Source organism: Peromyscus maniculatus, chromosome 2 (assembly GCF_049852395.1).
Source record: "Peromyscus maniculatus bairdii isolate BWxNUB_F1_BW_parent chromosome 2, HU_Pman_BW_mat_3.1, whole genome shotgun sequence".
Taxonomy (NCBI): Eukaryota; Metazoa; Chordata; class Mammalia; order Rodentia; family Cricetidae; genus Peromyscus; species Peromyscus maniculatus.
Window position 1 is genome coordinate 166,293,277 of NC_134853.1, and position 25,547 is coordinate 166,318,823.

Below are 25,547 nucleotides of genomic sequence, written 5' to 3' on the forward strand. Positions count from 1 at the left end.
AACAGTCAGAGGTAGGAGAATCTCTGCAAATTGTGAGCCAGATTATACTATATATATGGAATAAGCTAGCCAGGGGTACATAGTGAGACCCTATCCCGAAAACCAAGCAACCAATCAAAAAAAAAAAAAAAAAAGGCTGCGTTAGCTGGAATAAGGGAATAAGCAGAATGCAGAGAAAGAGGGGTAATTCCAAAAACCTAGAGTCAGGGAAATGCTACCTCTGAGCATAGACCCATGCCTTAGCTTCCTGAAGGCCAAGACAAGACAGAAAGTGTAATGGCAAAATAAACAGAGCTCTAGAGTCATCGGAGACACCCACTTAATCCAAGCTCCGAGTATACAAACACCTAGATGGTAGTGACTATGGTTTGAACACTCAATTGAGCTCACACTAAGAAGAGTCTCAGTGGAGATAAGGGGCAGCAAAAATGGAACCATCAACCCAGGCAGACAAAGGTGCTTTGGGCAAGCTTTGGACCCTCTGACGAATGAAGCATTCTGCAGTCACTCAATTGCTCAGTTAACAGATTTTTTTTGTAAAAGAGCCTCTCCAAAATCACAAACTACTGTGAAAGCAAATGCACCATGGTCTGATGGGGCTACCCCTGGAATGCAAGCAAATAAAAGTACAAGGAAAGTGAGAGAAAAAAGTCCTTGGCCCATAGTTAGAGAGACTCTGTAACATTACAGATCAGGTCTCTGTCGTGTTGACACAGGACATACACGAGAATCGGAACAGAGGAGTCAGAGCCACACAAGCTGTGGAAGACACCATGACAGCACCAGGGGTCCGAGTCAGTGCTGGGCCGACGTTACCCTTTCCATGACACGGAAGTCATGATGCTGGAGTCATCAGGACAGACTGTGGCATAGCAGGGCACGGCGCTGCAGACTCACTCTGGAGGCTGAGCAAGAAGGACCAGGCGCTCGAGGCCATCATGAGATTCCATCTCAAAGAGCAATAGCGACAATGTGGAAAATGTGATTTTCTTTCTTTATACCATATAAATACAAATTCACATGGGTTAAAAACTGAAATCAAAACGCAGCATAGTGGCTCAGGCCTTTAACCCCAGCCCTCTGGGAGGCAGAGGTAGACAAAGAGAGCTCTGTGAGTTGAGTTCTCTACATACTGAGTTCCAGGATAACCAGAGCTACATAGAGAGCTAACCTTGTCTTAAAACAAACAAACAAACAAAACCTAAATAAAAAAAGTAACAAAAAGATTAAAAACCTAAATTAGAAAAGGCAAAGCTTTAAGCATTTTACTAAGTGTCCTTATGACTTTGAAATCAACTATCTTGAGACCGAAGGCATTGACTGCAGACGACTGGTGAATTCTTCAATAAAAACACATTCGCACAACAAAAGATAAGCAGAACTGCAAGCCAGCATCAAGTAAGGAAGTTCAAGCCTCTAATTCCAGACTGTAGAGTTCAAGGTTGCCCCTGGCTACATAATTAGTTCCAGGTCAACCTGGGAGACAGGAAAAGTAAAAAGGAAGGGAGGGAGGGAGACAGGAGAGGAGAGAAGGGGAGGGGAGGAACATCATATTGTTTAGGACATCTGCATCAAGCAGAAAATACACAGGAAAGCCTAAGTCACCAAATTCAAGATGGGATACCCCAGGAGAGAGAAGAAAAACACCATGGAGCAGGACATAGAAAGCTGCACTTGAGAGAGAGAGAGAGAGAGAGAGAGAGAGAGAGAGAGAGAGAGAGAGAGAGAGAGAATAAGCAGGTAGAGTACTTACCACACAAGCATAAGAATCAGAGTTTGAATTATATATGGTAGCTCATATATAATTCCAGATCTTGGAAAAGAGAGACAGGACACTCCCAAAGCAAGCCTGCTAGGTTCTTAGTGACTAAGGTAGAGAGCATAAAGGGAGATCCTTGACTTCAGTCTTTGTCCTCCAAAGGCATGTGCCCACACACGTGTGAACACATACACACATGCACACATGACACACACATACACACACACACACACACACATTAAAAAAAAAGACACGCTGGGCAGTAGTGACGCACGCCTTTAATCCCAGCACTCAGGAGGCAGAGGCAGGTGGATCTTTGTGAGTTCGAAGCCAGCCTGGTCTACAGATCGAGATCCAGGAAAGGCGCAAAGCTACACAGAGAAACCCTGTCTCGAGAAAAAAAAAAAAAAAAACATGAGCTAGCTAGATGGCTAGGTCGGTAAAGGCTGGACGACATGAGTTTGATCCCCATCCCCAGGCCCACATGGTGGAAGAGAGAACTGTCTCCCATAAATTGTCTTCTGACCGCCACAGAAACACAGCACCTGCTCCCTCAGTAAATACATAAATGTAATTTTAAAACATTACATGAAGGCCAAGCACAGAGTTCATGCCTTTAAACCCAGCACTGAGAAGGCCAAGGAAGAGTTCTGTGAGTTCAAGGTCAGCCCAGTCTACATAGTGAGTTCCAGGCCAGCCAGAGCTACACAGTAAGACTGTCTCATAAAAAAAAATAAAATAAAAAAGTTTTGTTTTGTTTTGTTTTTAAGTGGGGCTGGAGAAATGGCTCAGTGGTTAAGAACACTGGCTGCTCTGGAAGAGGACTGGGGTTCAGCCCCAGCACCCACAAGCTGATTCATAACCATCTGTAACTCCAGTTCCAGGAGATCTGACACTTTCTTCCGCCCTCCGTGAACCACCAGGCATATCTGTGGTGCAATTACACACATGTAGGCACTCACACATGGAAATAAATAATTACATTCATGTAGGTACTTACACATAGAATATAAATAAGTAAACCTTTTAATGAAACAATCCTCCCAAGGAAAAAAATTGGTTTCTTGTTTTGGTTTTGTTTTGTTTTAAGTACATGGGTGAATTCAGTATATAGTCCTTGAACTTTTACTATTTTGTTGTTGTTGTTGTTGTTGTTGTTTTTCGAGACAGGGTTTCTCTGTGTAGCTTTGGAGCCTGTCTTGGATCTCGCTCTGTAGACCAGGCTGGCTTCAAACTCACAGAGATCCACCTGCCTCTGACTCCCTGAGTGCTGAGTTTAAAGGCATGTGCCACCACCGCCTGGAAAACTTTTATTATTTTAAAAAAAATAGTTCTTGGGGGCTGGAGAGATGGCTCAACAGTTAAGAGCACTGGCTGCTCTTCCAGAGGACCTGAGTTCAATTCCCAGCACCTACATGGCAGCTCACAGCTGTCTGTAACTCCAGTTCCAGGGGATCTGACACCTTCACACCAATGCACATACAATAAAGTTAAATAAATTATTTTTAAAAGATAGTTCTTGGGTTGGAGGACATAGCTTAGTGGTAGAGCATTTGCCTAGAGAGTGCGAGGCTCTGGGTTAATAAAAACACCACAATAGCTTATGAACTATATTTGTCCAGGAGCATCTGAGCTGTGATACCACACTAATCCTCTGAAGATTAGGACAGCCACTGGATCAGAGTGCTTGGGGACCATGGCAGCTGGGCCAAACCTGAGAGTCCACGTGGGCGGGACACAGATGCCATCACCCTCCTCTGACCTAGCTTTAAAGCACACTAGGCCGCCAGCCTATACCGTAAAAGTCTCCACATCTTGGCCAAACATTTGGTAAAATGTGCTTTGGTAAAATCATCCCTTCCTGATTCATGGAAGGGACACAGAGGTCCTCGCTGGGGCCACAGGAAGACCTGAGAGTTGACTGAAACAGGGGCGGTGGAATTTCAGCTGTGAGCTGCTTTCATTCCAGATTGCCATGAGCTGACACTGTCACTGACAAAACCATTTGAAAAGCCTATTTTTATGTTGGGGAGGAAAGATTCTCAAGACCTCTGCTAGCTATCCAGGCGCCCGAGAGAAAGTGTTCTCCAGTCACTTTAACAAAGGTCAGGTAACACATGTTCACTCTTGGATCGTATTGCATACTTATAAATAGAAACTAATATTTTTGGACCTAGGGAACTAGAAATCTCTACCCTGTTAAGTCCCCAAACTTTATTTTCCTATACGAAGTCTTTATAACTACTATCTAATAACTATATATGCACGTTTACAGATCGCATTAAACTCTGTATTAAATTATGAGAAGTTTCTGAGCATCAATTAATGCCCCATTTTTCCAGTGAGTATTTTAACAACAGAATGTAATTTGGTTTGACTCACTAATATTAACATATGGTGACACCACACATGCCAAGGTTATTTGGAACCAGAAAATCAAAACCTGAACTAACCAGAACCAGTTAGTCTACTCTCAGAAAATGAATGATGCACACAGCAAGCTTCCAGTGTGGGAGTGCTTCTGTTGTTTTTGTAATTTTATTTATTATTGGTGGTGGTGGTGATGTGTGTGTGTGTGTGTGTGTGTGTGTGTGTGTGTGTGTGTGTGTGTGTACGCATGCGTGTTGCATGTGGACATCAGAGGACAGCTTTTAAGAGCCGGTTCTCTCCGTCCACCATGTTGAGGCCGGATCTCTTGGTTCTGCTGTGCTGTGTATGTGAGGCTTGCCGGCCCACAAACTTTGGAGTGACTCTACTGTCTCCATTTCTCTCTCGCTATAGATGTGCCGGGGTTACTGATGCAGGCCATTGGGTGAGATTTAGATGTGCCGGGGTTACTGATGCAGGCCATTGGGTGAGATTTTGTTTGTGTGTTCTGGGATTCAAGCTCAGGCTGTCAGGCCTCAACCACTGAGCCATCCACCACCTGCCCTTTCCAGTTTTCTTTTTTCCTCCCTCACTCTCTTCCTCCCTCCCTCCTCCCCTCCCTCCCTCCCTCCCTCTCTTCCTCCCTCCCTCTCTTCCTCCCTCCCTCTCTTCCTCCCTTCCTACACATAATCTTACTATGTATCCCTGGCTTCCTAGAACTCAGTACCCACGAGGTAGACCAGGCAGGCTATTAAAGGTGGGATTCACTTGCTGGTATTAAAGGTGGTAAGCTTGGTTTTCTTCTAAGACAGGGACTTGCTATGGAGCCCAGGCTAGCCTGGATCTCACTATGGAGTTGAAACTGGCCTGGAACTCTCAACAGAAGGCAATTTTGTTTGTTTGTTTTTGCTTTTTGAGACAGGATTTCTCTGTGTAGCCCTGGCTGTCCTGCAACTCACTCTATAGACCAAGCTGGCTAGTCTATAGAGATCTGCCTGCCTCTGCTGGGATTAAAGGTGTGCACCACCACCACCCAGCCAAGGTTTATTTACTTGTGTATTCTATGTATATGAGTGCTCTATTGCCAGAAGAGGGCATCAGATCTCATTACAGATGGTTGTGAGCCACCATGTGGTTGTTGGAATTAGAACTCAGGGCCTCTGGAAGAGCAGCCAGTGCTCTTAACCACTGAGCCATCTCTCCAGCCCAAAAATATTTTTAAAATACATTAATTTTAAAATATATTATTATAATTGTGAAGGAGAAGGTGAAAGGTGGACATGTGATGTGTGTATGAGGGTGGGAGATGGTTCTCTTCTTCCACTATGGGTACCAGGAATGGAACTCAGTTTATCAGACTCACACAACAAACATTTTTTACCATCTGAACCGTTTCATTTGGCCCTACATGTTTCTCTTGTTGTTTGTTTCTTTTCCATGTATGAGACAAAGTCTCCTGTAGCCCAGGCTGGTGCCAAACATGCTGTGAAGCTGAGGATGACTGCAAATTCGGATCCTCCTGTCTCTGTCTCCCAAATGCTGTAACTGCAGGCATGAGCCATTATGCCCAGTTTTTTAGGCGGTGCTAGAGTGGCATGCAAGACTTAGTGCATGTGAGGAAGGCACTGTTCCATGTAGGAAGGATGACTTTGAACTGCTGAACTTCCTGCCTCCACTTCCCAAGTGCTGGGATTACAAGGAGGTGCCGCCACGACCAGTTTATGTGGTACTCAGAATGGCACACAGGGCCTCCTGTGAGCAAGGCACACACTTGACCAGCCCAGCTACACCCCTGTTTGGTAGAATCCAGAAAGAAGGAAAAGAATCCATCAAAATAGTTGTTATAAACACCCCCCACTCACCAGAGGTCCTCAAGCATGCAACCAGTGTCTACGTCTTCATTTATCTTTTTACTCAGGGGCTAGAGATAGCTCAAGAGCCAAGAGTGCTAGGGTTAGACCCATCCTCAGGCCTGATGGTGCTGGGCATGTAATGCATATCTTTAGTCCCAGCGCTCAGAGGCAGGCAGAGTGCTGTGAGTGTGAGGCCAGCCTGGTCTACATAATGATTCCAGGCTTGTCAGGGCTACATAGTAAGTTTCAGGACAGCTTGGAACATGAGACACCTGTCTTAAAAAACAAACAAACAAAATAAAAGCAAATGGGGCTGGAGAGATGGCTGAGCAGTTAAGAGCACTGGCTGCTCTTCCAGAGGACCTGAGTTCAGTTCCCAGCACCCACATGGCAGCTCACAACTGTCTTGTAACTCCAGGTCCAGGGGATCTGACACCCATGGAAAACACCAATGCACATTAAATGAATAAAATACAAGCAAATTATAATCACAACAAAAAACACCATACCCCAGCAGTGGTGGCGCACGTCTTTAATCCCAGCACTTGGGAGGCAGAGGCAAGTGGATCTCTGAGTTCGAGGCCAACGTGGTCTACAAACTGAGTTCTAGGACAGCCAGGATTAAACAGAGAAACCCTGTCTTGAAAAACAAAAACAAAAACTCACCAACAAAAGAAACCCATTTATTTGAAACAAGGTCACACAGTAGTATCTCAGGGTGATCTTAAATAAGGGGCCCAGTGTCTGTATATCATTTCAACACCTCTTCTCCAACCCCCCCTCTGTCTCCTTCTCTCTCTCTCTTCTCCACTAGAAAGCCCGGTCCCAGCCAGCCTGAAATTTTAGTTAGAGAAGTTAGAAGGAAATTGAAGATGAGAGAGTTTAATATTAGGGAAGCTAGAATTATTACAAAGATTGACCTTAATTTTTTTTTTTTTTTTTTTTTTTTTTGGTTTTTTTTTTTTTTTTTTTTTTTTTTTTTTTTTTTTTTTTTCGAGACAGGGTTTCTCTGTGTAGCTTTGTGCCTTTCCTGGAACTCACTTGGTAGTCCAGGCTGGCCTCGAACTCACAGAGATCCGCCTGCCTCTGCCTCCCGAGTGCTGGGATTAAAGGCGTGCGCCACCACCGCCCGGCGACCTTAATTTTTTTAAATTTTATGTGTATTTCAAACCTGAATGTATGTGTGTGTGTGTACCATGTTCATGGAATGCCCACAGAGACCAGAGCGGGGAATCAGAACCCTTGGGACTGTTGTTACAGACAGATATAATCGGTCATATGATTGCTTGGAATCAAACCCAGGTCCTCTGGAAGAGCAACCAGTGCTTTTAACTACTGAGCCATCTCTCCAGCCCCAACAGAGACTGACATTTTAAAAAGCATATACAGGGAGCTTGGGTGTGGTGGCTTTAAAGAAAATGGCTCCTATAGGGAGTGGCACTATTAGGAGGTGTGACTTGGTGGAGTAGATAGGGCCTTATTGGAGGAAGTGTGTCTCTGTAGGGGGCGGGCTTTGAGGTCTCCTATACTCAAGCTTTGACCAGTATATACAGGCTCCTACTGCTGCCTGCAGATCAAAATGTAGAGCTCTCAGCTCCTTCTCCAGCATGTCTACCTGCAGACCGCCATGTCCCGTCATGATGATAATGGAGAGAACCTCTGAACTGTAAATGTTTTCTTTATAAGAGCTGCCATGATCGTGGTGTCTCTTCACAGCAATAGAAATCCTAAGACATGGGGATGTAGCTCAGCGGCTGATGGAGAGCTTGCCTGGCGTGCATAAAGCCTAGGTTAATCCCCAACATGGAAACGAAAGGGACATGGGAAGGCAGAAGCAGGAGGATCAGAGTTGAAGGTGACCCTGAGTGACTTAAAGGGTAATGAAGAGTCAAAAGCACATAGAAGTCAAAAACAGCGTCTGGGAGCATGCAGGTCCAGATGACTTTCCTTATCTCAAAATTGAAATTAATGCAGAACATGAATGTCTGATGCTGGCTAAAATAGTTAATATCATGCTGCAGATGGGGAAAAATAGTTACTATCACGCCACAGATGGAAACACAGTTATAAGAAAGTTTATTTTAAAAACCTGTTGAGTAAAGGGCAGAAGTGATACCTTCAAGAAAGTAAGAGCAATAGCTGATGAGGTGGCTGTGTGGGTAAAAACACCTGTCACCAAGCCTAGTGACCTATGCATGGGACCCCACCTGGTGGAAGAGGGAGATCACACACACACACACACACACACACACACACACTAGTGACCTATCCATGGGACCCCACCTGGTGGAGGAGGGAAATCACACACACACACACACACACACACACACACACACACACACACACTAGTGACCTATCCATGGGACCCCACCTGGTGGAGGAGGGAGATCACACACACACACACACACACACACACACACACACACACACACACACGCTAGTGACCTATCCATGGGACCCCACCTGGTGGAGGAGGGAAATCTCACACACACACACACACACACACACACACACACACACACACACACACACACACGTGCACTAGAGTGTGTGCTAAATCAATAGGTAAAAAGGTAAAACATAATTAAAGAGGCTAGTCCTCTAGATGACCTTGAAGAGAGAAAATGTTTGGCTTTCTGGGTCACCTTTTCTGATGACCCTAAAGTCAATAGCAAAATCTAATGGTGACAGTTTCGCCCTTTTCTTTCAATGTTATGCCGTGAGTTCAAGGTGAATCTAAGACATGTAACATGACCCTGTCTCAGAAAAGGGAGGGAGAGAGGGAGGAAAGAGAGAAAGAAAGAATCAAGACCCAAACTCTAGGGCTGGAGAAGAGATGGTTCAGTGGTTAAGAGGACCCAAGTTCAGTGTCTAGAACCCATGTTGGGTGCTATACCTATATTGGGTATACCTATACCCATGCTGGGTGCTTTTACCTGTAATTGCAGCTCCAGGGGATCCAATGGCTACCCTCTTCTGGCCTCCAGGGACACCAGCACATAAGTGGCACTCACTCACACAGACATATACACATACACAAATAAAAATAATATTTAAAAAAAGAAAAAAATCTTTGATGCTTTGATAAAGACTAAATGAATGGGGTTTTTTGTTTGTTTGTTTTTGTTTTTGAAACAGAGTCTAGTAGCCTTGGCTGGCCTGGAATTTACTTTGTAGACCAACTTGGCCTTGAACACAGAGATCTGCTTGCATGTTCGTGATTTCCAGTGATTTATTCAGGGTTTTCTTCTAATCAGCTATTGGCTCTCACATGCACCGTCAGCCTCTATAATCAGTGAGTCTTTCGATTTTCGTTGGTCCCGACTGGGCATCTCTCATCCCCGCCAGATAAGAACACTCTGAATAGATTCCCCTCTTCTGAATTGTAGTGTGTGCATTATTTTTCCCTAACAGGCATTTTTACTAATTAGGAACAACCTTGTATCAATTAACTTCACTCTTAAAGCCATGATTTGGGAACGAAATTGTTGTTTACTGGGCTTGTTGTGCCAGTGACAGATGGCCCTGGAACACGTGGGCTGTGACTGAAATGGGCTCCCTGCAGCACCAGAGGGAGTCCAGCCACCAGGAGGGAGCCCTGCGACACCAGGCATGGCCTGTGGATACAGCTCAATAGTAAAGCGCTCGCCTAACCTGTGCAGGACCCTAGGTTCAAATCCCAGCACAGGTATATGTGGGTGACAGAGGAGAGACAGACAGACAGACAGACAGACAGACAGACAGACAGACACACACACACACACACACACACACACACACACACACACGGACAGAGAGAGATAGAGAGACACACAGAGAAAGATAGAGAGAGGGACAGAGAGAGAGAGAGAGACAGAGACAGACAGACAGACAAAGGGAGGGAGGGAGCAAGGGGGTGAGGGAGGAAGAGGAGATCCTAGCGCTCAGAGCACGATGCTTCTGGCTAAATCGTTGCAGTATCCTAAGTGACCGTCTTCTCCACCAGTCCCAGGTTCCCAGCCTGAGGAGACGACAGTCCTGACAACTCCACTCACTCAGTCCTCCAGCTCCGGCATGGCTCCTGGGAAGTGAACTTTATTCCTTTTGTCAAATTTACATTTTTATTTATTTTGTATTTGCATGTGTGTGGGCACACATATGTCATAGCCTGTGTGTCAGAAGCAAAGGACACCTTCCACCATGTAGGGCCCTGGGGATTTCACCAGCTTGTCACGTTCGGGGACAGGCACGTCTGCCCGCTGAGCCATCCCACTGGCCCTCAGATGCTGTTCCTCCCACCAGGCTCTTTGGATAAGTATATAACGTGTGTCAAGAGAAAGCGTCTGCGGGCTGAGGGAGAGGCATCCGGCCTTGCCTCCACTAGTCATCTTTCCATCACCATGACAGCGGACCTGAGATGGTCGCATTACAAAGTTCACGGTCTCAGAGATTTCAGTCCGTGGCCACTGAGGCCTGCTAAGCTTCTCATGCTATGCCAGGCCCAGCTCAGTCCCCGGCAGCACACATACAAACACAAAGGTACCCGAGAAACTGCATTGACTGTCCTGGCTGCCAAGAAAGTCAACCAATGGGGAAGCTGGGATGTAGGGTTGAATTCAACCTGATCTATAATATAACTAGATGTGTTTGTTTTGACACAGGGTCTCACTGTGTAGCCCAGGCTGGTCAGGAACTCACAATGCTTTGCTTTTTGGCAGCTCACATGGTGGGAGGGAGTGTCCGGGGACCCTGGTCACTTCATGGCTGTTGAGGGAGGCAGGGATATATAGTATTGGAATTTGTAAATATCACTTTATGAGAAATTTTTTATGTGGAAAAACCTTTGAGACATGAGAAAATTAGGGCTTTGGGATCAGAGATCCTCTGGGACTATTGAGTAGACCCTAAGTGCAATCGAGGGATCCTCAGAAGAAATGGGTGAAGCAGGTTGGACCACACACACAGATGTGAAGACAGACCTTGCAAGCAAAGGCTACAGGGATGAGGCCACAAAGGGATACAAGCAGCCACGGGAGCTGGAAGAGTCAAGGAGCAGACTTCTCTGAAGCTTGGGGAGGCAGTGTAACCCCGAAATACCTTCGTTCGATCCCAGCCATGCTGATTTGGGCCTTCTGGTCTGAACTGTCACAGAAGAGCTGGTGAACGCACCCTCCCTTGAGAGCCTAACAACCTGAGCTGGATCCTTGGAATCACATGGCAGAAGCAGAGAACTGACGCCCAAAAGTTGTCCTCTGGCATCCACATGTGCACCATGACACACGCATGTGCACACACACACAAGCATACACACACACACACACACACACACACACACACACACACAGAACTACAAAAGAATAAACTCCTATTATGTTAAGTAGGCTAGTCTGTGGCAATCTGTTACAGCAGTCGTAGGAAATCAACACAGATCATTTCCTGAAGGTCACAATCAACTGTGGTTGTGGATCCAGGATTCAAACTCAGGGAACCAACTCATGCTCTTAAGCACAGCACTGGATTCATTCTACATAAAACAAACATAATACAAACAGAAATTAACTATTAGCTACGAAAGAAGTAAAACAGTCTCCCAATGCTATCAAGAGCAAGGCACCGAATTGATCCTCTTTTGGGTAAATTCGGGAGTTGCACTTTAGAAGCCCACTCGCCCACTCACTAGACAGCAGAATTAGGTGACCATCGCATCACCGCCAAGAACGTGCGCACTTAAACAGGAAGATGCACTTTGTACAAAGAAGGCGGTGGATATGTTTAGTCCACAGCTGAAGAGCAGCACACTTGGCAGCAACCTCAGGCTCTTGGGGCCATCAAAGAAACCGGAGCTGCTTATCTCTTCAAACGGTTTGTTCCTGTTTGCTCCCTTCCACGGGAATTCTGTCCTTAACTTTCTCAAACGGAAAATAAGGTCTGGGGCTTGAGAAGCACAACCTTGGCTTCTCTCGCCTCCTTCTTTTATGCCAGGCCCAGGCTCAGTCCTCAGCACCACACATACAAACACAAAGGTACCCAAGAAACTGCATTATCAAGAGAGTCAACCAACGGGGAAGCTGGGATGTAGGGTTGAATTCAACCTGATCTATAATATAACTAGATCTGTTTTTTTTTTAAGATTTATTTATTTATTATGTATACAGCATGTATGACCAGAAGAGGGCACCAGACCTTATTACAGGTGGTTGTGAGCCACCATGTGGTTGCTGGGAATTGAACTCAGGACCTCTGGAAGAGCAGTCAGTACTCTTAACCTCTAAACCATTTCTCCAGCCCTAGATCTGTTTGTTTTGACACAGGGTCTCACTGTGTATCCCAGACTGGTCTGGAACTCACAATCCTTCCTCAGCCTCTCTAGAGCTGGGATTTCAGATGTGCTCAGATGTGCATTGACATGTTTGGCTACTTGTTGGGTGGGTAGGTGTCCAGGACCTCACTCTGTAATGTTAGTTTGTTTCTGAGACAGGGTATCATGTAATACAGGCTGGCCTCAAACTCTTTATGTGTCTGAGGATGACTTCCAGCTCCATCCACAGCTGGCATTACAGGTTTGCAACACTACACTGGCCCATGCCTAGCTTTTGATTGAATATGTTTTTGAGACAGGGTTTCTCTGAGCAGCTCTGCCCTGGAACTAGCTCATTCTGTAGACCAGGCTTTGAACTCACGGAGATCTGACTACCTCTGCCTCTCAAGTGCTGGGATTGAAGGCGTGTGCCACCACTGACTAGCACATTTTCTTCTTAATATCCATGCCCCCCATCTCTGTCTCTGTTACTCTCTCATCTGTCTGTATCCCCAACCTCCTTCTCTCTCCTTTGCTGGCACCAAGATGGTACCCAAAACCTCATACATGCCTAGGCAAGCACATTCCTGCTGAGAAACACCACCTGCCCCTCATCCCTCATACGCATCAGTGTCTGTCCATTGCCTTTATTCTTCTTATCTCCCTTTCAACCTTTTTTATTTTGCCATTTCAATATATTCAAAGTTTGAAGATAAAGGGTCACTATAGAAGGATGGTTCTACATTAAATAGTATTTGCGGGGGCTGAAGAGATGGCTCAAAGGTTAAGAGCACTGACTGTTCTTCCAGAGGATGTGAGTTCAATCCCCAGCAACCACATGGTGGCTCACAACCATCTGTAATTTGATCTGGTGCCCTCTTCTGGCATGTAGGCAGAACACTGTATACATAATAAATAAACATTTTTAAAAATATTATTTGCGGGGCTGGAGAGATGGCTCAGAGGTTAAGAACACTGGTTGGTCTTCCAGAGGTCCTGAGTTCAATTCCCAGCAACCACATGGTGGCTCACAGCCATCTGTAATAAGGTCTGGCGCCCTCTTTTGGCCTGCAGGCATACATGTAGGCAGAACACTGTATACATAATAAAATAAATCTTTAAAAAAAATATTAGGATTCTGGACACAACAGAGAATTTGGACAGCTCTTTAGATGTGGTTTCCATGGCCTTCGTCAAGAAGGTATGCAAGGGTTTTTAAGACATCGTGTGGTGGCTTGAATGAGAAAACCCCCACCCCCACAGGCTCTTATGTTTGAATGCTTAGTTCCCAGTTGGTGGAACTGTTTGGGAAGGATTATGAGGTGTGGTCTTTTGGAGGAGGTGTGTCCAGGACATTCCTCTTTCTGCCTCAGTACTTGTGGATCAGATGTGAGCTCTCAGCTACTGCTCCAATGCAATGCCTGCCTGATGCCATGATGGTCATGGACAAACCCTGTGAAACTGTAAGCAAATCTACAATTAAATGATTTCTTTATAAGTTGCCTTGTTCATGGTGTCTCTTCACAGCTATTGAAAAGTAACTGAGACACAGGATATTTCCAAAGGAGGGTGAAGCAATTAGTTCTGTATCATTCACATAAGCAGCTGACTCTGGGGTAGTAGATAGAAATTAACTCCATGTATTTATTAATAGTGTGCTTTCTTTGTAAGACCTCAAGGTTTAAGAAAATAAAAAGTCATTTCATCAACAATTTCCTTCCATCTCTGAGATGTTATAAAGAGGCAGAAAGGGAGAGAAATAAAATGCAAGATGTTATGTAAACGTGTAGACAAGGAGGGGTGTGGATATGAGCAAAGTACAGTTACATGTTACATATACTTAAAAATGTCATAATTGTGGGGCATTTACCCACCATCCCCACAGTTCCCCAGAGTTTTCTTGAGTGTGATCAGCAGGAAATATTAGATAAAAGGATTTATTGTGGAGAATATCGCGGAGATAAACAGATAGAAAATAAAGGATAGCCTCGAGAGGGCCTGGAACCTATTCCAACGGGCCCCGACTGTCTCGGGGCCCAAGGTTTTTATAGAGACGCCAAGGGGTGGAGCAAAAGACCTCCTCCCCCAGCACAGTCAAGTGCAGACCATCTCAGACACCTGCACTCAGGCCCGTGGTCCTGATCATCCTCTATTCGGACCTGCTGGGTCAAGCCACGAGGAACCCGAGAATGGGCTCCCAGACATAATGAAACTCAGTATTTTGTATGCTAAAAATGTAATCATAAAAATTACAGGTACCCTGCTGTGGGATGTCTTTATGTATACTGTGAATATGTATGGCTCCCACTGGATAATAAATAAAGCTGTTTTGGCCTATGGCAAGAAAGCTTACAGCCAGGCAGGAAATCCAAGCAGAGATACAGCAAGAAGAAGGGCAGAGTTGAGAGAGACACCAGCCACCGCCAAAGGAACAAGATGCCAACCGACTGGTAATGCCATGGCCACCTGGCAACATATAGATGAATAGAAATCAATTTAAGATGAAAGAGCTAGCTAGCCAGAAGCTTAAGCCATAGACCACACAGTTTGTAATTAATATAAGCTTTTGAGTAATTATTTCCTAAGCGCTGTGGGACTGCACGTGGGAAAGATTTGTCCAGATTGCTGGGCAAGACAGGACCTAAGAAAATTCCATCTACAGTACCTGCCTGTAATTCCTAGGCTCCTAAGATAGAAACAGGGGATCTTGAAGCAAGCTAGCTTGCCAGACCATATGAGCAAGTTTTGGGTCCCACTGAGAGACCTTGCTTCAATAAATAAGATGGGGAGCCAGCTAATAAGATTTGTGCTGTCGGGCTGGAGAGATGGCTCAGAGGGCTGGAGAGATGGCTCAGTGGTTAAGAGTACTGCTAACTCGTCCAAAGGTCCTGAGTTCAATTCCCAGCACCCACATGGTGGCTCACAACCATCTGTAATGAGATCTGGTGCCCTCTTCCAGCCTGCAGGGATACGTGCAGACAGAACACTGTATACATAATAAATAAATAAATCCTTAAAAAAAGATTTGTGCTATCAACCTCAGGTCTCCACATATGTGCATACACATAGGTACATGCACTCACATACATATGAAAACATGTATACATGCATATACATGAATGTACACGATACATACAGACACATAGAAAAAGAAAAAAGGAGTTAGACATGGTAGTGTGCACTTTTAATCCCAGCATTCAGGGTGTAGAAGCAGGCAGATCTCTGTGAGTTCAAAACCTGCCTGGTCTACATGGCAAGATCCAGGACAGCTATGGCTACATAGTGAGGCCCTATCTAGAGAGAGAGAGAGAGAGAGAGAGAGAGGAAGCCAGAGACCAGGTAACCAGAGAAGCACTGACAATCCATCATCTTTGTCTCTTGTATCTGATGAACATACACACACACACACACACACACACACACACACACACACACACACACAAACATACGCACCCTTTACCAAGAGTCTTAAGTTATAACCATGTTGAAACGCCTTTGTCTACCACAATACAGTGTGCTTGCCATTTCCTGCCCTTCCCTTGGTGGTAAGTTCTCTAACATGCTTAGCTTTCAACAAAACAGCATAAATAATTTAAACGGCTATAAAGTGATACACAATACAAAAGTGTGGAAGATTTGGAGACCGTCTGCTGGAAACCAGCAGCGTCTCAAGTCCTCCACCTGCCCTGGGATCCCAGGGGTTTTGGAAATGACTGAAGCAAGGCTCCTGCCCGTGTTTCTTTATTCTTTATGACAGAATCCTCCAAAGAGTCGCCTAGAGCAGCAGATCCCTTGCTTAGTATTTGTGGGAATTTGGGGTTTACCCCCAGTATTCAAAGTCAAAACAAATCCAAACAAACAAAAAAAAAGCCATTGACGCTCCTCCCACTGAGAAATGCATTTCTGTTCCCACTCTTTGAAACTAAGGCTGCCTGTGACTGCAGATCAACATCTTGGAGGTCACTGTGGGTCTGTTGGCTGAGGGCCAGATGTAAGGAGGCCTTCAGGCCATCTCCAGCCCAGCTCCAATTTGACCATAAACACATAAATTCCCTCAGTGAGAACTTTCTGAGCTCAGTGTACTCAAACCATGATTTAGGATGATAAAATCACAGTTCCTGGTTTAACTGGCAAATTTTTGGTGACCTGTTTAAGAACAAGACTTAGGTTCTTAGAACAGGGCAATGAAACCCAGTGACACTGGCTTAGGACCGAGAGGCAGACAAAGACAGAGGTCCACTGAAGCTTGTTTTGTTGCCGTTTAGGTATTTTGAGACAGGATCTCAGGTAGCTCCAGATGGCTCTGAATTCCTTATGTAGCAGAGACTGTCCTTGAATGCCTGATCCTTCGACCTCTACCTCCTGAGAGCCGAGATGCCAGACATAAGCAGTCCAGTGCTTAGCTTCTAATGCTGATATTACTTATTTATTTTTCTAATTTTCTGAAGTGATCCTATGTAGCCCAGGCTGGTCTCATCTTGAACTTGCTATGTAGCCAGAGATGACCTTGAAGTCCTCCTCCTCTTAATCCCCATGACATGTTGGGCCGATGGGTGTCTGCCACCTGTTCATCTCACACCCTCACTGTAGTCAGATACCTTCAATCGAGAGCTTCAGTCATCCCAAGAACCATCGTCCCCAAATGTACGTCTCCAGTCCAGACTGTCCCTGCACTGCAGACTGACATCCACTTTCTTTTTCACTTTTCTTTTTGGTTTTTCGAGACAGGGTTTCTCTGTGTAGCCCTGGCTGTCCTGGAACTCGATCTGTAGACCAGGCTGGCCTCGAACTCACAGAGATCCACCTGCCTCTGCCTCCTGAGTGCTGGGATTAAAGGTGTGCGCCACCACTGCCCAGCGAGTTTGTACTTTCTATGTCCAGCCTTAAATCCTTGCACTTCACCCCAAGCCTGCTCCACTCAGGGTCCCCCATCTGTACTTGAGTCCTTTGAAGTCACGTGGACTTTCTTCCTGACTCCAGTGCAATCCTCCAATCCATTCACAAATCTCAACTACATCACCAAACCCACCCCAGAATCCAGCCTCTCCCCCGGGTCCACGCCAACTGCTTTGTTCTGAGTCCTTCGCAGTTGGCCCTCTCCTGGATTATTCTAAGAGCATCACAAATGCGCAGCTTATCCTCTTTTCTTTTCTAATAATAGTTGCTGGAAGGGGAGGCTTGAGGTGCAGCTCAGTTGGCAGAGCACTAGATTAGCATATGGGAATCCAGGGACTGGAACCATACAGGCCAGAAATGATGGGGTAAGTTTTCGACTCAAACGCTTGGGAGATGGAGGCAGGAGGATAAGAAGTCAAGGTAATTCCCAGCTGAGCATTGAGTTTGAGGCCAACATGGACTATATGAGACCATTTCAAACAAATATTAAACAACAACAAACAACCCACCACATTTGGGTGGGTTACATTACCTATGATTTCATTTTAGAATAGGAAAGGCTTTGGCATTAACACCATGTTGGCTATAAAAAAATAAGCCAGAGGAGTTGGAGAGATGCCTCAGTGGCTAAGAAAGCTTATTGTTCTTTCAGGGGACCCTGGTTCAATTCCCAGCATCCATGTCAGGCGGCTCACAACGGCCTGTAACTCCAGATCCAGGGGACCCTATGCCCTTCCCTAGCTTCCATGGGCACCCACATGCATATGGTGCACATAAACTCACACAGACACACATGCATACACATTAATAATACGTAAATAAATATCTGAAAATAATAAGGGAGACTGTTTGACCTGAGTGCTAAGATCTGGAAGTTCCGGGTGGCCGGGCAGTGGTGGCGCACACCTTTAATCCCAGCACTCAAGAGACAGAGCCAGGCAGATTTCTCTAAGTTTGAGGCCAGCATGGTCTACAGAGTGAGTTCCAGGACATCCAAGGTGGCACAGAGAAACCCTGACTTGAAATACCCTGCCCTCAGTCCCCTACTGCCCCCCTAAAAAGCAGCAGCAGCAGCAGCTCCAGATGCCTCTTGTCCACACCTAGCCCGGCTCACCCAGCCTCCTTTATGCTGCAGAGTAGAAGATGCTCCTTAGCTTCTGAGCCATTTCTCTCTCTTCTTTTAATTAATTATTTATTTTATGTATACGAGTGCTCTATCTGCATGTACATCTTTATTCCCGAAGAGGGCATCAGATCCCACTGTAGGTGGTTGGGAGCCTCCATGTGGTTACTGGGAATTGAACTCAGGACCTCTGGAAGAGCAGCCAGTGCTCTCAACCTCTGAGCCATCTCTCTAGCCCTTGAGCCATCTCTTAACATTTCTTACAGTTCCCATGGCTCCCATGGCTCCCATGGCAACAAGTGATGCCAGCCTGGCCTATAGAGTGAGACCCTGTCTCAAAACAAACAGAAAGAGATCATTAGGCCTAGGGCTGCCCTAACGGCCAAATGCGCTGCTTTCTATCTCTTTGGGCCTTCTGAACCATTCTGAATACAGACCATTCATTCTGAAGGATCCCACCATGCAGCAGGAATGGTGACAACACCAGGTGAAGGCAGATGCTCATGCCTCAGGCTCATGACACCATCTCCTAACTATGGCTGTCGAGGATTAAGTGAGTTACTAAATCACAGAAGAGTGGTTTGCACACTGAACATATCAAGAAATGCAAATCACTAGCCATCAGTCCCAGATGAGTTCCCACAGCCCAACACTGGCTGATACAATGGTATGCTCATTTCCTCCAGGAAAAATTTCTTTAAGGGCTGGAGATGCCTCAGCACGTGCTCCTCTTACAGAGAACCCTGGTCTTGTCCCTAACACCCTGACAGCTCCAGGGGAATCCTACACCCTCTTCTGGCTTCCATGGGAACTGCACACATGTGGTGCAGGCACCACACATACACATAAAGACAAATGTATCTTTAAAAACTTAGTAGCCCTGCGGCAGCAGTGGCACACACCTTTAATCCCAGCACTCAGGAGGCAGAGTGAGTTCGAGGCCAGACTGGTCTACAGAGCAAGATCCAGGACAGGCAACAAAACTACACAGAGAAACTCTGAGAGAAAAAACAGCAACAATAACAAATAAACCCAACAAACAAACAAAAACAAAATTTAGCCAAAAGGTGCTCAAGTCACTTTAGGGCCGAATCAAACCAGCAGGAAATTCACTCTTCAGTGTGCCAAGGCCTCAGCAAACAAGAGGAGACAGGAAGGTCTCTCAGCTGGGTGTCAAGTCCTGCCTAGCATGTATGTGTCCTGAGTAGGACCTTCAGCATCACCAGGAAGACAGGAAAGAGGTGTTCTGTCTACTCTTTTAGAACCCACACAATGGTGACTCACAAGATAAGCATGATTACTCTTCCTCCTTTTACTCAAGGGCTTTCCTTCTGCTAATAAGATGCAGGTTCTCCTTTTTGGATGATCTTCCTTTCAATCCAGACCTACTTTCTAAATATTTTGCATCACATAACCTATAATTAGCAGACTGAAGGCAAACAATGAGTTCCCATAAAACAACTACCCTAAGACTCCAAGAATAAAGAAAAATACCAAACAGCGCTCCCTAGAGGCAGGGAGATTGGCTCCACCCCACCTCCTTCCCTAAAGACTGCTCTTGTAACCCTTCAGTTCTGAAAATGCAGAACAGCATAGATGGGACTAAAACAGCGCCTCCTAGGGGTGGAGAGGAGATAAGTAATCCACAACTGTGAAACCAGCACACGTTAGGCACGGTGCTAATAAACATCATAGGCTTGTGGATAATATGCCTTGTAAAAAGTAAACAGAACAGAGTCACCTGAATGGTGGAATCATGGGTAATTTTCTTTTATTTGTATTGTTTAACGGATTAAATTTTTTTTTTTTTTTACAATATTGGAGATTGGAGATTGACCCAGACCTTCACGCACGCTCGACAAATGCTTTTACCTCTGAGCTATATCCTAGCCCAAATTGTGTATGTGTGATGTGTGTGTGTCCAATGTGCTCAAGAGAAGTAGGCATTAAGGTAATGAATGGCATGGGCCCTAGAGCCAGAGTACCTGCCAGGGGACAATGGGCAAGGTACCTAATCTCTCTGCAGCTGGTATCCTGACTATTGAAAACAGAGCCAAACAAACCAGAAAAAAACAAGCAGTTCTATCTACCTGAGGCTGGCACTATAAATACAGAGTCGCAGTGCCTGGCGTGCAGGAAGTGCCACCTAAGTGCTTCCTGTGGGTGGGGTTATTACTGCCTGTGCATGGTACTAATGATTTTGCAAATTGGAATGCTAAAGGAATGGTTGGGACCTGCGTAAGAACGTGGGCCCCAGAGATCTCTGAAGTAACATTAAGAGGTGGGCGGAGGGCAGGTATAACAGTGCGGGGGGTGGGCTGGGGGGGGGTGGCAGGGTATGAAAGCGTGCAGGGCAGGGTATGACAGTGTGGGGGGACAGGGTGTGACAGAGGAGGGCAGGGTATGACAGTGTGGGGGGCAGGGTATGACAACGTGTGGGGGCAGGGTGTGACAGAGGAGGGCAGGGTGTGACAGTGGGGGGGCAGGGTATGACAGTGTGGGGGGCAGGGTGTGACAGAGGGGGGCAGGGTGTGACTGGGGGGGCAGGGTGTGACAGTGCGGGGGGCAGGGTGTGACAGTGTGGGGGGGGCAGGGTATGACAACGTGTGGGGGCAGGGTATGACAGCATGACAGCACGGAGGCCCTTCAGACCACCAGCCAAGGGACAGGAGAACCAAGGGCCACATCGACTGAGGGTGAGAAAGGTTTCATTTAAACACACTTTTTACACTAATTTATTTGTTGTATGTATGGTGGGCATGTGCTATGCCATGTGTGGGGGACAGAGGACAACTCGTGGGAGTCAATGCTCTCCTCCCAGCACATGGAATCCAGGGATCAAACTCAGGTCACCGGGGTTGGCAGCAAGCAGGCACCTCTGTTCCCTGAACGGTCGGGTTTTGTGTTAAAAATAGCAACTCCTAACTGGCTCCAGGAAGGGCAGTTCTCCACAGGCACGCCCCTCAGCTCCTGTTTGCCCTCGTTTTGTGTGTGTAAATGTGTGGACTGCATGTATGCACGTGCACCATGTGTGTGCCCAGTGCCCGTGGGAACCAGAAGATGTCTGGTCCCTGGAACTGGAGTTCCAGGCAGCAGTGAGCTCTAGAAGCTGGGAACCGAGCCAGGGTCCCTCGAAATGCCACAGATGCTCCTAGAACTGCCGAGCCATTGCTTCAAACCCATAGTTTTTTTTTTAAAGACAGGATTTCATTATGTAGCCTAGGTTAGCCTGGTTTTAGGCTGGTCTCAAACTCAGAGATCATCCCGCCGCCTCCTCCCTGGGAGTCCTGGGACTAAAGGTGTGCACCACCACACCCAGCCTATCCCCACCCATTTCTTCTCCACAAAAAGACGACGCACAGAGCTCCGTCCGAATGGGCATCACCGTTTATTGGAGTTTGTGTTGGGAACTGAACAGAGCACATTGTCTGTGGAGAAGAGGAGAAAGGGAAAGAAAAGAAAGTATGTTTCTCAAGATTTCATTTCCTTAAAACACTTTATGGTTTCAAATCCTTTTCCACCCAAAGGAAATTCAAGAATTCAAGTATGTTGCGTAGGGAGCGGTAATACAAAGAGCTTCTGCTCATGCGCGCCTGTGTGGTGGCATTTGTCCAGGCACGGAAACAAGCAAACAGATTTTCGATTTCCACATTTCTTGTACCTTCTTTTTTTTTTTTTTTTGCTTTGGTAAGGCCAAACCCCAAAAGGACACAGCATACAAATGAACCCAGGGTTGAGGAATCTATTTATCCTCAGAGGATAATGGCATACGTTTGGAATTGTCACATAGGATTAGAAAAACAAAAAACAAAACACAACCCTCACCTCCCCAAACCCCACGAGTCACTTGAGTCCTGATCACTTCAGCCATCCCACTGCTGCATCTGTTCCTCAGAATCTTAATCGAGGGCTTGCTTGGTAGAAGGGCCAGGGCAACAGGGCTCTCTTCATTTTGTTTATAATTAAAAAAAAAAAAAAATCAAAAGGGCTATTTCAAAAGAAAAAAAACTGAAATTCAAATTCTGAAAATATCTTGCCTTTTTTATTAATCATGTCATCTAACACCAATTAAAAAAACAAGTATGTGAATATGATATAAAAATACGATCCCAAGATTAACACTTTGTCGCAGGCACAGTTATCTCACAGAATACATGTTTGGAGGGCTGGGAAAGGAGTCTGGTTTTGTTTCTCTTTAAAAAACCCACAGCAGTGCAAGTAGGGTCAGGGAGGGGGAGGTTCTTTAGCAGCAAAATGTCCGAGTTCTCTAGTCACATCGAAAAAACAAAACGAAACGAAAGCTCAGGGGATGCTGCCCAGACCCACTCGCCATCACTAGACTGCCGTTGCCACAGCCCCAGGGTGTGAAGGGCGAGGGACGCGCTTTACTACACAGGCAATCGTAAAACCCGTCCCTCGCTTGTGACTGTCTGTCACTTAAATATATGTACAGGAATCGGCTCCTCTTCTCATCACGTCCCTCAGACCTCTACTGTTTGGTCACTCGGGGTGGGCTCTCAGGATCTGGCCACATCTGGCTGCAGGGTTGAGCAGCAGGTTCGAGGTGGATGCTGCTTCGGCCTGGCTGGCTGGCGTGGCTGTTTCCAGCAGAGAAGTGTGACGGGGACGGCTTAGTGGTCACTGCTCTGCTTCTCTCTCATCCAAGCTTGAATCTGCTCCTTCAGCTCTGGCACTGAGGGAGAAAAGACAGGGATTAACGGCCCAGATGGACAGGCTCTTCAGCTGACAGTTCTGCGTAAGCGGAAAGAGAAGGCTATCATTCCCTCTGCATGCTGAGGACTGTGGGAGAAACAGCCAGAGAGGAAGAAGGCATTTAGAGCAAAAGGAAGGCATTTAGAGCAAAAGAGAGCCAAGTGTTTTGTGTCTTTTCCATAAAAAGAGTTTAAACTGGGTACTTTCAGGATTCAATGTCCCTGTTTCTGATGGTGGTGCTGGGGACTGAACCTGGGGACGTACACATGCTAAGCAAGTTCTGTGGTATATACCTAGCCAACTTTCCTTGTTTGTTTGACACGGTGTCTCAACTAAGCGGTCTAGGCTGGTCTTAATCAGGCTGCCCTCCTGCCTCCTCCTCCTCCTCCTCCTCCTCCCAAGCAGCGGGACTACAGGTGTTAGGCCCCAGGAGCTTGCCCTCCACCCCCTCAGGGTCTGCTGCATTCCCCGACACGGGCATCAGCACTGCAAGGCAGGCTGTGCCTCCTACCTGGTTCCAGCATGCTCTCCGTCAGCATCTGTCGGTTGAAGGGGTCGGTGGGGGAGTTCAGCAGATGCCGCAGGATGATGGAGCGGTCCATTATGGTGCCAGAGGGCAGCCTCACAGGGTCGGTCATCAGGGTGTCCATCAGGGGGTCTGTGGAGACAGCAGAGCAGATTACTCCAGCGGTGGAGGCTAACACTGAAGAAGCCAGTGAGAGACAACAGCCCCTCGGGTCCCTGCACGTGGGGGAAGCAGCTCATAATGAAAGCATGCACCTTGCTTTCTGTCACTGCTGCTGGGAAGAGAAAACAGCAAAGATGGACAGCCAGGCAGCAGGCCCCTGGGACAGGACCCTTTGCCTGAGAACCCAGACTCCTCCCTTTACAAAGGTAGAGACCTTTAAAGTCTTCATGGTTATCTGGTAAAATCACTCTAAGGATGTTCATCCTTTTAATCTACAATATGAGCTAAAAATTTGTATACATAATTTTAGCCAACTATCCAGAAACACTTACAGTACACCATCAAACAATCAAAAAACAAACAAACAAACAAACAAAAATCCTGCTGTGGCTTCGATGAGGATGGCCCCTATAGGCTCATGTTTGAATGCTTTATCCTCAGTTAGTAGAACTGTTTGGAAAGGATTAGGAGGTATGGCCTTGTTGGAGGAGGTGTGTCACTGGGAGTGGGAGCTGAGGTTTCAAAATCCCATGTCAGGCCTAATTGCATTCTCTGGCTGGCTGTGCATCAGGATGTAAGCTCTCAGCCCCATGCGTGTCTGCCTGCCTGCTACATTGATCATGAACTAATGATCTGAAACTGTAAAGTGAGAGACCCCCTTTCCCCGCCGCCCCAATTAAATGCTTTCTTGGGGCCAGGCAGTGGTGGCCCACGCTTTTAATCCCAGCACTCAGGAGGCAGAGGCAGGCAGATTTCTGAGGCCAGCCTGGTCTACAGAGTGAGTTCCCTAACAGCCAGGGCAACACAGAGAAACCCTGTCTCGAAAAACCATAAAGGAAAAAAGAGTTGCCTTGGTCACAGTGTCCCTTCACAACAGTAGCACAGTGACTAAGACAGTCTCCTTGATGTCACACACTTCAAATGACACCAGGGACGAGAGCGTGAGCACAGGGACTCGCCTCTAAACTCATCCGGGGCATCGCTGTAGTCAATTTCTGCGCGTGCATTCTTGGCCACTATTTCCTCCACCTTCTCAGCAAGAAGCTTAAACTTCTCTATTGCAATGGTGGACTTGATTCCTGCCTTCCGCATCTTTGAAATGACTTCTTCAAACAGTTCCTTGCTGTAGGATCTCTGCAGATGAGGAAAGGTCATGAGATGAGAATATATATATACTTGAGAAGAAAAAAACCTTTAGAAAATGTCCAAGTGCGATCCATTTGCTCATTTGCTCCTCAAGATTATAATCATAAATTCTGTATTCCAGTCTTCCTCTACACACTGTACCATGTGCAAGGATGTACTGAATATAGTTACAATGCACAGAGAGAATGACATGCACCAACGGTCCAGGGTCATCTATGGAGGGCTGCAGGACTCAGCAAAATGGAGATTTTTAGACTCTGGGAGCTAGAAAGCATTTCTTTTAAAATTTAGTCACTAAAAAGAGAAAGAAGCCTATTTATTTTGATCTTTGTGGGGCACTGTGCCCTGGAAGCCCATGAAACGAGATGAATTTGTTTTCTCACAGAACGGTGAGCACAGGTAAAACCAAACACACACCACTGTCCCATCATTGCTCATACTTGGGGGTTGCTTTGTTCTGTTCACTGTCAATTCTCTGGGCTCACCTCAGCCTGGCCTGGTGGCCATCCCATGTGAGGGGCTGGAACAGGAGGATGGGAAGGAAGGTTAAGGCCGACCTAGGTTAAATGGTGAGGCCCTATCTCAACAGATCACAGTAACAAACAACAACAAAAAACCCCCAGAAAAACCAAACAATCACCAAACACTCCAGCACACACCGATCACTGAATCCAACACTATGTAATGTCAGATTTTCTACAGCATCGGACCAATCCAATAAGCAG

General features: G+C 46.3%; 1 protein-coding gene and 1 long non-coding RNA gene across 4 annotated transcripts in view; one reads left to right on the forward strand and one right to left on the reverse strand.

The window, feature by feature from the left end:
* The first annotated feature begins 20,827 nt into the window (after window positions 1–20,827).
* The window catches only part of LOC143271623 (uncharacterized), a 43,580-nt gene continuing 38,860 nt past the window's right edge, over window positions 20,828–25,547 (forward strand). Inside the window, exon 1 of the long non-coding RNA XR_013048825.1 lies at window positions 20,828–20,971. This is a non-coding gene — a long non-coding RNA (uncharacterized LOC143271623). The remainder of the gene's footprint in view (window positions 20,972–25,547) is intronic.
* Ube4b (ubiquitination factor E4B) overlaps window positions 21,641–25,547 on the reverse strand; it is a 112,530-nt gene continuing 108,623 nt past the window's right edge. For all 3 annotated transcript variants that reach the window (XM_076563518.1, XM_076563517.1, XM_076563516.1), the window contains 3 exons: window positions 24,636–24,810; window positions 23,500–23,646; window positions 21,641–22,968 (listed from right to left, as the gene is read on the reverse strand). In XM_076563518.1, the coding sequence (XP_076419633.1) occupies window positions 22,907–22,968; window positions 23,500–23,646; window positions 24,636–24,810 (384 nt within the window). In that variant the 3' untranslated portion in view covers window positions 21,641–22,906. The remainder of the gene's footprint in view (window positions 22,969–23,499; window positions 23,647–24,635; window positions 24,811–25,547) is intronic.